General features: G+C 37.2%; 1 protein-coding gene across 1 annotated transcript; it reads right to left on the bottom strand.

Moving 5' to 3' along the window:
* Positions 1-2874: 2874 nt before the first annotated feature.
* LOC146001269 (uncharacterized) lies at positions 2875-11146 on the bottom strand. The gene is made up of 4 exons (XM_083138574.1): positions 10963-11146; positions 9231-9328; positions 7002-7189; positions 2875-3985 (listed from the first exon to the last, which is right to left on the bottom strand). The coding sequence occupies exons 2-4, from the start codon at positions 9325-9327 to the stop codon at positions 3869-3871; spliced, it is 402 nt and encodes a 133-aa protein (XP_082994700.1). The 5' UTR covers position 9328; positions 10963-11146; the 3' UTR covers positions 2875-3868.
* Positions 11147-12399: the final 1253 nt, after the last annotated feature.

The following is a 12399-nucleotide window of genomic DNA, read 5'->3' on the forward strand; positions in this document are numbered from 1 at the left end:
TTGCTTGCATTGGAGAATTATTTCTCTTGTAAGCACATCAACACAATTTTCGATGTAACGTTTTTGGAGAGCACAGGCTCCCTTCATCAGACAATTAATTAAACTAAGAATAAATGTCTGATGAAGGGAGCATGTGTTCTCTTAAAATGTTACATCAAAAGTTGTGTTGATGTGCTTGTAAAAACCGGAAATTACTAGAAAATAATTCTATAAATAAAGGGTGTTTTTTTAAGAGTGACAGAACTTTCGATAGGGATAGCTGTCATTTGTTTTGTATTGATGACATGTTGTTTTGTCATTTCATATCAGTGAGCATTGGCAAATGATCATGGAAAGACTGACGCCGCAACAACGTTTATTAATTGTGGAAATATATTTCCAAAATCAATGTTCTGTTCGTCAAACGTATAGAGCACTTTGGAAATATCGGTGCTGTCAGCGAATTGGCCTCACAAGATCATGGGACCTAATGCCAGTGGATTATTTTCTTTGGGATATCTAAAGTCTCTGGTTTATGCTGATAAACCAGCAACAATTGACGCTTTGGAAGCCAATATAACTCGTTTTATTAACGACATACATCCCCAATTACTTGAAAAAGTGGTTCAAAATTGGACTGATCGAATCCGGTTCATCACAGCTAGTCGTGGTGGACATATGTTGGAAATTATTTTCAAAAAGTAAATGTCAGAAAGTTATCTTTCAAATAAAAACACAATTGGCTTCAAACTTATTTTTTTATGTGTTTTATTTCAATTCAAAGTTCTATCACTCTTAAAAAAACACCCTTTACATCAAAATGAACAATAATCAATCTTGCAGTTAATACTCTGAGAGCACATCAATCGAATTGTCACCATTTGTAACTATTTTTATTAGTTTAATATAATGAAATATGTGTTTTCCATCTTATTAGAAGTAAGGCTATTCTATGTCTTCCTGTTGAATCAATATTTAATGATAGTCGACCCCCGTGGCGGAGTGGTTAGCACATTGCGCTACGATGCTAGGGTTCCAAGGTTCGAATCCAAGCGTGGGCGTGGATGTTTGTGAGTGTCCATTCATCATGTCATCACTCATCTCCATCTTCGCAACTTTGCCAAAAAGCGAAGTAAAATAAAGCAAATAAGGAAAAAATATTTAATGGTTATTTGTATTATGGGTAAGGGAAAGAACGACTGCCAACTGTATCTGTTGTTGTGTAATATTACTACATGTACCTTGATCAGGAATGGCATGTTCCACACCACTAAACATTCCAACCATTTTTCACTAGTATCCATTAAATGACTAGTGCAAGGTGCTCTTGCAGCGATCTTTTTGTACAAAAATAGAAAGCTATTAATTATTAAGTCACTGACATTGCAATAAGTATTTTCTGCAACTGTGGTAGCTCAGTCGTTAGGGTGTCTGACTACCATGCGAGAGATCCAGGACTTTTTGAACCTGTTCAAGTAGCTCCGGCACCCACCCAGCATCTTATAAAGTGGGTACCTGGAGGAAACTCTGGTGGGTAAAGGCAGCCAGGGGTGTGGTGCTGATCACATCACCCCCTATATGCCTTCATGGCATGGTGCAAAGCACAGGGGAGCACTTTTTTTTTTTTTTTTTACTTTTTCTTTTCTGCAACCACATTTGTTTCAATTTCATCAGGAAGATAATTTTCAAAACGTGCTTTAAAATGTATTGTAGAGAACTTTTGTATTTGTATATTCCAATTTCTTTGTATACTCATGAAATAGTGTTTTTTTAAATATGCACTTGTGTTTTATTTTTAATTTATAAGTATATTTTTTTTAGTTTTCTTAATTGTTTACATTGATTGTTGGTTTTAACTTTAATAAAACACATTAGTTATGCACAAGGAAGCACGTGTTTGTTTTATTTGTCATTTTGTGTGGTGAAAAGACTGAAGTGGACCATGGCCAAATAAAAAACAAATTTTGTGCTTGTGAGAGATTAACCAGCGCATTGTTATGTACTTTTCAATTTTAACTATTAAAGAACCAGAAATTCATGTGTTGTGGCAGTTGACAGAATTGTTATAGTTTTACAGAATTATGTTCAAATATCTACCAGATTTCCGTACTGGTTTATACATCTTTGTACGTAACCTCGCAAACTGGTTGTACACCATGTCAATGTAGACAAATGAACGCAGTAAGTGTAGCGAACTTTTAGTGAGGCATTTTTTAATATGACGTATAAAATATCACATTGTATTTTATGCTTGTACACATGCTAGAAATTGCCCAGTATAAATTAAAAATTCTAAATTTTATAACATTTTTGAGGAACCTGCACTCCTGTTAAATGAACAGCATTTAATAGTTTTTTTTTTTGAAAGCCAACTCTTTTACTATCTACAGTAATCATAAGAAGGTTATTAACTAACTAACTCCCTAGCCTTCTTAAACCCGAAGGTTCATGGCTGCAGCAACACAGGCCTTCCATCTTTCCCTATCTTGAGCAAATTCTATATACTCTTTTCCATCCCTACCGATTTCCCTTAAGGTTATTAAAAAGTAATATACAGTGTGAGTGAATGTTATTGCCAAATTAGTAATATGAAGGATATTGAATGAAAATTTTTATATTTTTTTTAAAGTAATGTTCATTTCAGAAAAATATTCATATTTTATATACATGTTTGAAAGGTTAATGGACATCACTTGTAGAAAACAAGGCTGGCTCGGTAGGTAGGCCCTTGCCCTCAGGGGCTGTTGCACCACAGGTTATTTGTTATAAGGTCATATCATACTACAGTAAATTCTTTTAAGTCTACTTTAATGCAAAGTTAGTTCAATTTGGATTGAACTTAAAGTTAAAGTAAGGCAGAGGCTCAAATTCAAAATCCTAACCATCACAGGCTGGACACCAAGGATAAGAAAAGTGGATTGCCTTTCCCTACCACCCCTACACTCCAACTGCCTCACCAAAGCCCTCCAACCCTTCAGCATTACCACTGCTCACAAACCAAACTCCAACAGAGCTTGCAAGTTTACTGTAACCTGCAGACTTAGCAAGCACAAATGATACTTCCTCGATATACTGGATAACCTGGGGGTGTACGATGCAGTGTCAGTGCAAGGCCCATTACATTGGCAGATCAATCCATAAATTAAAGAATTCAGCAGCATTTATCTGGTGCAATATTAAAAAAAAATCCACATAATAGCGCCAGATGTCTGCGAAGCAGACTACTAAAAAGTTCCAATGTGGATGGTGACAGTGGTCAACCAAAATAAATCAATAAAATAAACAAGTATGCAGTTGCATAAGCACATTTCATATTAATAAGTGGCATCTACATAAGTCACTAAAATAAGATAAAAATCATCAGAGTGATGTGTATAATGAAAATGAAATGGATTTTAAAATTTAGAAAGAATCTTCCATATTTACGAATATTAAGCAACAGGAGTGTTCCACACAGTTACACAAGCCCCATCTAGTCTGTAAATTTTTTGCTCGTAATACGGTATCAAACCGAAGCAACACAACACATTCACACACATACATTATAATATGTAGTTTTGTACTTTGTCTTTCACATGCATAATATGTTTAGACAAATATTTAGGGAGTTATTTGGTTCTCTTTTATTAAGGTTTATTGTCTGTTGAAACAAACACTACAAAAACTGAAATATCATTTTGTTACATCTTATATATATACACATAACCTTCTCCCTCTTAATTCTTGCGAAACATTGTTTATTATTGTTGAGTGCACTGTAATTGACAATTCTTAAAAGTTTGTATCTTCATTATTCAGTATGCTTGGATTCTGGTCTTCAGATCTTCACCAAGACAACTTCTTCTGTACATAGTAATAGAATGTTATTTTATTATGTTATAATTTTCTCTTATGGAGGTAACTGCTGAGCTATTTTGTGTTTTCCCATTTCCCACAGAGTAATGGCAAGTCTTCCGATCGTTGCTGTTGGTAGCTGTGCCCAGGTTTTCATCATCTGAAGTGCTATCTGAAAATAGAATGATACATATGAGATTATTTTATACACATAATGCTTAATACTGTGAAAATTGTTATTTTACAAAATACCAAACCATTTGATTCAAAATAGCCCGACCCTGTGGCCGAGTTGTTAGCACATCGCGCTGCGATGCCAAGGGTCCCGGGTTCGAATCCCGGTCGGGCTTGGTTGTTTGTGTATGTCCATTCATCAATTTCATCATTTCATCACTCATCCCCATCTTTACAAATTAGCCAAGAGGCACAAAACGCGAAGTAAAATAAGCTAAATCAATCAATCAATCAATCAATCATTTGATTCAAATCGTAGGTAGTGCATGCATGTGTCATTGTTCTTGTCCCATCATCTATTTCATCAAATATATTTTCACCATTAAGCTTGAGATGTAAAAAGATAATGTAAAATTAACTTCTGTCCAAGTGATTAAGTGGAAATGGGCTGTGTCGGTACACGATAGATGGATAATCAGTGTTTCAAAACTATGATATTAAGGACTATCATCTTTAACAACAGAAAACATACCAGAACTAAAAGAACGTAAATTTGCACGGTATATGTTCAGTTCATGTCACTTGCAAATTTCACAATCGAAGTACTTTCTTGCAAGTTTAGTCTTTGACGAACGATACATCGTAATTCCGTGGTACTGTTATTTTCGAAGTTGTTATTAATTAACCCCCCCCCCCCATCATATCACACTTTTTGATATAGTTAGTAAAATGATCCTCTATTTTATAATAAATAAATTTATTGATAAAATAGTTACCTTTAAAAAAAATCTTATCTTCTATTTCCTCGAGAGCATTCAAACGGAATTCTCTAAGGGGACAACTAGTGTGCTGCTGCACCCAGAAAAGTTTGGTAGTAAACAGACTTATTATCACATGAACAGATTTGGTCTTTTGCATCTACTGATTTGTATTTCGTAATCTTTTTCATTTTCATTATATTCCTTCCTCAAGTTATTCATAACCATAGGTGAAGGAGGCAATTGAATATTTTTCATATATTGAAAAGAACTTGCTCACCTGTCTCCGTGGAGATGTATTTCGGAGAAATTCTAAACTCATTCATAATTAGTTGATTAACCTGAATGAGGTCTGGTAAGAAAAGTCAGTTGTAATGTAACATGTATTACATGTTGAGAAACTTGAAAGTGGGAGCAGAGGGGATTAGTGGGATGTTAGTTTACAGGAGAGAGAACTGAGGATTTTAATTTTTTTTTCCTAATTCGTATCAGCGATTGTGACTTGAATAACTCTATGCTTTTCCAAAAAAGTGATAAAAAGAAACACCCCACAAGGTGACTGTTAACAGGTAAGTATGTGACGTAGGAGACAGTAAGCACTTGCCACAATAAATGAAAAGCCTTATATTTCGAAGCTAGTACCTCATTGTCACTAGAAAGAATGAAGTAAACAAAAGCATAGATGCACAGAATACTGACATTGGCATCCATACAGTGTTGCCAGAGAAAAGTGATAGAACATGGGTTCAGACAATCAAATCCTTTCACCAGTGTTTACTGCAGGGTGGGTGGGTTGTGGTTTGGGAGGGAATGGAGAAATGCTTATTGGTTGGCTATGTTGAGCCTGGGGTTATGGTGGCATGCATGCCTGATATGTAGGCCCTTTCCCACCCCCTGCAGGTGGAGGTGTTAGTGTGCTGGGGTAATATATGTATTATGGCTACAGGGAAACAGTTGTTGAAGGTGGTGTGGGTGGCGACAGTGAAGTCTAGTTTTGAGTAGAGGCTCTGTGGTTATTGATGAGGAGGTTCAGGGGAAAGAAGTTTCATCCAGGTAGAAGTAACCACAGATTTGACAGATGAGGGTGTATATCAGGTTGAAGGAATGGCAGGTTCCCTTTGGGTGAAGGGTGAATTCACCAGCAGCAGTAGGGATCTGGAGGGTGAGGGAGGTGATGAGTATGGAGCAGGTCTTGCATCTGGGTTTGTTGCACCTGTGGGGGGATGGGAGGGGTGGGTGTATTATGGACCAAGATGTTCTTGAGGTTGGGGGTGGGGGGGTGCATCGGAAGACAACCCTAGGTTTGTCTCGAAAGATGTCTCTGGTGTTGGGATCACTGTGATGGTATGTTTGATTTTCAGGAGGTGAGGGTGGTATTGGGTGATCAGAGTGGGAGGGTTGGTTTTTGGTTGTTTGTCACGGGTGTGGGAAGTGCCTCCTCGGTTATTTGTTGATGAGGGTGGAGGGGTAGCCCCAGTTGATTAAGGCTTGGTGCAGCCATAGGTTGTAGTTTTGGCAGGATGAGTCGAGACGTTGGCATCTAAGAGCTAAGGAGAATGGACTGCCACGTTTCTTTTGATGTGTATAATATTAATATAACAACGATCCTCTCTCCAGAGCACTGGCTATGCAGGATTTTTTGGAGGGGGCTGCTGAAATTGTAAAAGTGGATACTCACATAGCTGCATTCCAGGTAGGGGATATTTCATTAACATTTTTAACCTTCATTTTAAAAGTTGTTCAAGGACAAACATGTTAAGTATCAATCATTTTAAGGAGAGTTTGCAGTACCACTATGCTTTTTCCCAAATTCTTGACTGCTTTCATCTGAAAATTTTGATTTCAAAATTTTGGGAGGGACTGTAGCTTCCTTTCCTGCATACACTAGCGTTCCAGAGATATCTAAAACTAGCAGTATATTTTTCATGAACATATGAACGAAAATACAGGTAAATTGATCTTACTTTCCTGGATTTTTACATTCTGCATTTTAAGTTTTTGTTTTTTTGTTTTTTAACCTTGAGCACCTGAAAATTTTTTAATCAAATTTTCACTGTACAAGTGAAAGTCCCAATGAAAGAATATTATTAATCCATCACGTGTGATCATCATGAATGCTTTAGTGTTGAAGTACATGATTGAAGAAAAACGAAATGCATCCAGTTTTGCCTCACTTTATACAGGCATCATCATGCAGTATTCAAAACTTACCTCAATAAAATTATCACATATGGAATACATTGAAGTTTCACATACCTGGTTTGATCCTTGTTTTGAATTGCAGAACTCGATATTTTCAAGAGTTTCATCTGAATATCCAAGTCTCAAGCCAAGCATTCTCCAGCTATCCTCTATTTGTTCTGAAACCAATTTTACATCATCTTCAGTGAGGGATCTTGAGCTTGTTAGAACATCTACTGACTCAGTATCACCAGCGAGATAAGCTGAAATAATTTTGATATTTGCTGTATTCTGTTATTTTGTGTTTACAGGGATGAGCAAATGCATGTCAAGATAATAGCTACATGGTAGACGATGTTGCCCATGATCATTGCAACATGCCATAAAGACTCGGGTGTGGGGGGAGGGAGGGAGAGGGGAGCTGGATACAGGGCTCCACACATTCAGGATCTTCGCCATTTTTTTGGAGGTGGTGTGAACAGTACTATGCTCCTGCTGCCTTTTCTGTCACCCGGTACCTATTTTTTAAGAGGTTGGGTGAACCCCAGAGCCATGCAGAAGCAAGATTGGAAATTCCCACATTAGATCCTTCGGCCCTGAAATCGATCCTGTGTCGGATGCCTCCAGCTTGAACCACCATGGCTCAAATATCTACATACATATTAAAATTTCAGAACTTCACAACTATACCATATAATGCTGGGTTGAATTCTTGATCCAGACTAGCAAATTTAGCACTAAAATTAATAAATTGAACCTGACTACAAAAATGTTACTTGCAGGAGTGTTGACAATTTGTGTGTATAAATACTGCTCTTAACTCAGTTCAGTACTCAAAGGTTCTAGATATATTATATGAATTGATATAAAACCAAAATAAAACATCGACTATGTAAGTTCTGGATAGGCATCCAAGAATTGATGTCTTGGGGGATTGGTACAAGTGAACCTCGTTTATGTGCATTTTGTGTGGAAGGATTCCAGTGTATGTTGCAAGCCAGTCATTGGTACACTAGCCTGCCACCTCTGAAACAAAATGCATATATACTGGACTGGCATGAACCTATGCACTTCACTATCCAAAATGAGAGTGAAATTAGCTCCCAGGTTCCAATCTATAATTTGTTTGATATCTGAAGAAAAATATGATGATTTGCAGCCAAGAAAGATTAAAGACAAAACAAAAATAGTTAATTACATGTTATGTAGATAATTTTGCAATGTAAATTTAATTTTATATTGAAGTGGTTCCGGCGAGAGAATGGACTTGAGGAAACCCAGACTTTCTGCCTCCAGTTCAAGGGGGGAAAAGCTGTGTTGCTACCGGTTGCTACACACCTGATTTTTGTCCAGTCGTACACGTCAACAAGCCCCCTTCGTTCTCATTTCAGGGAGAGGCGGGGAATCTGAGACCCATTCGCTTGCTACATGGCAGCAACCATTAGACTTTGCGGTATTGGCTTTGATGAGGGTGCCACCTGTTTCAAAAATGACCCAAAACGAAAAATTTGGCAATGCAGAATACCACGAGAACTCCCCTTCCCATGGCAACTGGACAAAGCCGATTGGTTAAGTTGTTCATGTGACCCTCCTTGGCTTTCGACGGAAAACACAAAAATAGAATTTCCAAGTCCATTCTCTCGCCGGAACCACTTTAGAGAACTTCATACCACAAATATGGTGTAGATGAGTGTGACGTATGCTGAATGCAGGATATGGTCTATCTCACTTTGGCACATGCTCCTATGCTATGAAGGAAGGGGAAACTAGACCTGCATAAACTTAGTGTGTAAGTGGTGAGACACATTCATTTTGCATATTTTCAGCATCTTCAGGGAAGCAACGTTGTCATGACAATGGCAGCTATGTTGCAAACTCGTAAGAAATCATGGTGCTAACTCCAGAGATATCATCTTATTGAAATGAACAACTTTATCAACAATTTCTAATTGATTGTTCCGTGTTTTAGTTTCTGGGCTTTAGACTTCGCAAAAGCCTAGCTAGCCCATAGTATATGCTCCTGTGTGGTGTATATGAAGAGAAATAAATTTAATTTTAAACTTTGTTACTAGAAAGGGAGAATTTTATTACATTATGACCAGAAATTATAGGAGATGCACTTTTCAAATTATGATTCCGACTCTCATTGACAATTTTAATGTCGTCTTACGTGACATCCTACAATGACATTCATTTCATAATTCATTTTTAATGCCAAGTTATAGAATAAAAATATAATTCAAAAGCTTTTACAAAGTTGGTATTAAATAATTGTGCTGAGAATTACCACTGTTGATGGATTACCTGGTGCGCTTCTTCTCTTAAATGCCCCAGAGCGCCTGTGTTTAGGTGGGTTGTTCTTGCATTTGGGTCTCATTTTAACCACTTCAAATTCTTCCATGCTGATGTAAAAGGGGAAAAAATATAAACAGCATATATAAATACATTACCTAACAATGTCAGTATAATGGAAAGTTATCTCTGATTGGTAACGTTAACCATAATGAGACTTATCTAGTTTATATTCATCAAATATATATTTTTTTTAAAGTTAAAACTGACCATACTCAATTTGGTTCCCAAACATATGTTATTTAATTCTTTGAAGAGTTTATTTTGAATCAACTACAGAGCTGCTTCAGTGTCTCGCAATCTTGCTAGAGAAGGTTCCAGGTTCAAAGCTTGACCTGAGCATGGATGTTCTCTTACGAGTGTCCATTTATCAATTTCATCTAATTATCACTCATCATCGTTGTGATTAGTCTAAAGAGACAGAAAGGCAATGTAAAGAAAGGAATTCAGATATATAAATTAAGGCAACTATATCTGGCTGAATTGAAAAAAGTAGATGAAGCTCTTGCTTTTGGAGTAAGTGATCCTGGGTTCGATCCCCAAATAGGAGCTCTCAATTTTTTTGTTGACATCATCGTGATAGACAATTGTGGTGGACTCTAGTCTTGAAAACCAGAAAGTAACTGATATGGGATGTACTTACTACATCACCAAATGAAAATCCACTTGGTAGGCTGTGCCCTTCAAAGGGCTGTTGTGGTACCTTCCACTCAGTAAATGAGTATATCTTTTATAGTGCACCCAGAAATTTTGTACATGTGACAACTCGGGATTTTTCTTCCTTTTAATTCATTACAATATAGATCAAAGGGAGAACGGAGGGGCAATTTTCCCTGAGACATATGCAAATGACGACATATGTGCCTACGTTAAGCATTTAATCCTAGAGATGACCTTTAAAACTATTAATCAAACTAGTGGGCTAGAGCTAATGAAAAAATCATTAAGGTTTTAATTTGCACATGTTCGCCCCCCATGGTGGAGTTGTTAGCACATCACGCTAAGACACCAGGAGTCCCAAGTTCGAATCCTGGCCTGGGCATGGATGTTTGTGAGTGCCCATTCATCAATTTCATCACATCATCTCCATCTTCGCAAATTAACCAAAAGTGGCACAAGAAGCGAAGTAAAATAAAGCAAATCAACCAATTTAATTTCCACATAATTTTCACTAATATAGTTTAGACTAAATTCCCTCTCTCTTGTTGGCCATTTTGCAGTCACATTACAGCTACATACAATACTATTATTATCAGTGCTCTAAGTGGGGGGATGCCTTCCCCTCCCCCAGTTAAGAAAATTTTCATAACACCCCCCCCCCTCACCTGCTCCATGCTCATTCATAAGCACCCCTAGCTAAGAATTTTCACTTCGAGCACATTATTATTGTCCACATTTTATCTGTGTGGCAGGAATAAAATAAAAAGTGATATAAGAATTACACGCTTTGTATTTGTATTAATGTTTCCATTTTATTTTTAAATCATACTGGTCTGCCTTGCTTTCATGAACAATCCTAGATATAAACATTTGTAGTTTGTATGGGAGGCTTACAATAAGAAACAAGTGATTCAATTGTATGTTTCAAGGCCAACTAACTTATTTCGTTCCACGCCCTGATATTTTATATTGGTTTAACTGAAAATATTTTTTTTATGTGTATTCTTAAAACGAAATGCCTTACCTGGTTCCTCAGTTCTAAATTCACCTGATCACTTTACAGCTCTTTCGAAGGCATTCTTTCCTAATCCAAGACAAACAGAAAGGATACTAGGCTGAGATAAGGTATCTGATAATATATCTCGCAATGTCACAAAGAGAGATTACTCTTCTGCTTCGGTTTATCTGCAGGTGTATCAGATTATTGGTACAAGATGTTGCAATGTGTTCAGTTGAAACGCTTGTACATTTGAAAGGTCAGTTGGTATTGATAACTTCACCCATTTGATCAAGGGCGTACTGATGTATGGGTCAAAACAAAAATTGAAATTGCAGTAATACAGTAAAACCTGAAATAAAAGAACAGTAGAAAGTGTATTAAAACTCCGTTTATAGTAACAAAACACGTTTATTATGGTATATTTAAAGGTCATAGGCCTAATAACACTATACAGTACAGTACACTCAATTCAATTAGTACTCCGGCACTTTGTTTCTTTATACAGCATATTTGCAGAAGATACAATTAAAAATACAAGTGTATCAATATACGCTGTATAAAACACAACTTATTACTAACTTCGTTGACCCTGTACAAAGTCTGGGGGAAACAGAATTTTATCAGTGGTTGACTGCCTTTTCTTTGGGAAGTTCTCTTGTTGACATTTACAACCTTGCATTCTATTTTTTTTTAATTTTTTAATTTTTTTGCCTTGCCTTGTCTTTTGCCTGTCCGGATTAAGCGAAATCCGGCTCATCGGGATCCGGATTAACGAGGTTTTACTGTATATGCAACTTTCAAAGTATCTTCCAAGAAATAGTCGGTAGGGCGTCTGACTGACATGTTGAGATCCCGGGGTGGGTGATTTAAGGTCGGAATTTTTTCCGGCCTTGTCCCCGCATAAAGCGGTTCAGGGGCTCACCCAGCCTCAAATCCATGTATACCTGAGATAAACCCTGGGGAGTAAAGGCGGCCGGAGCGTGGTGCCGATCACATGATCTCAAAAATGACCGAGATCGTGAATGTGTGGGCCCCTACCCCCATATTCCTAAATGTGCCTTCATAGCATGGTGCTATATGCACGGGGAACTTTCCCTTATCTCACCTCACCGAGAAGCAAAAGCTACACTTGCACTGTTGTATATAAACAATACAGTAAAACCTCGTTAATCCGGACTAATGTGGGGATAAGTTGACCGGTTTAACGAAAGTCCGGATTAACTGAAATAACCTAAAAGAACAGTAGGAAGTGCATTTAAACTTATTTATAGCGATAAAACACGTTCATTATGGTGTATTTAAAGGGCATAGGCCTAAATACACTATACAGTACAGTACAAAGTCTGCGGGAAACAGCTTTTTCTTTGGGAAGTTCTCTTGTTGACTTCGAGCCACATTTAAAACTTTGCATTCTGCTTTTTTTTCTTTTGCCTGTCCGGCTTATCGGGGTCCGAATTAACG

Source organism: Lepisma saccharinum, chromosome 17 (genome assembly GCF_977018435.1).
Source record: "Lepisma saccharinum chromosome 17, izLepSacc3.1, whole genome shotgun sequence".
Classification (NCBI taxonomy): domain Eukaryota; kingdom Metazoa; phylum Arthropoda; class Insecta; order Zygentoma; family Lepismatidae; genus Lepisma; species Lepisma saccharinum.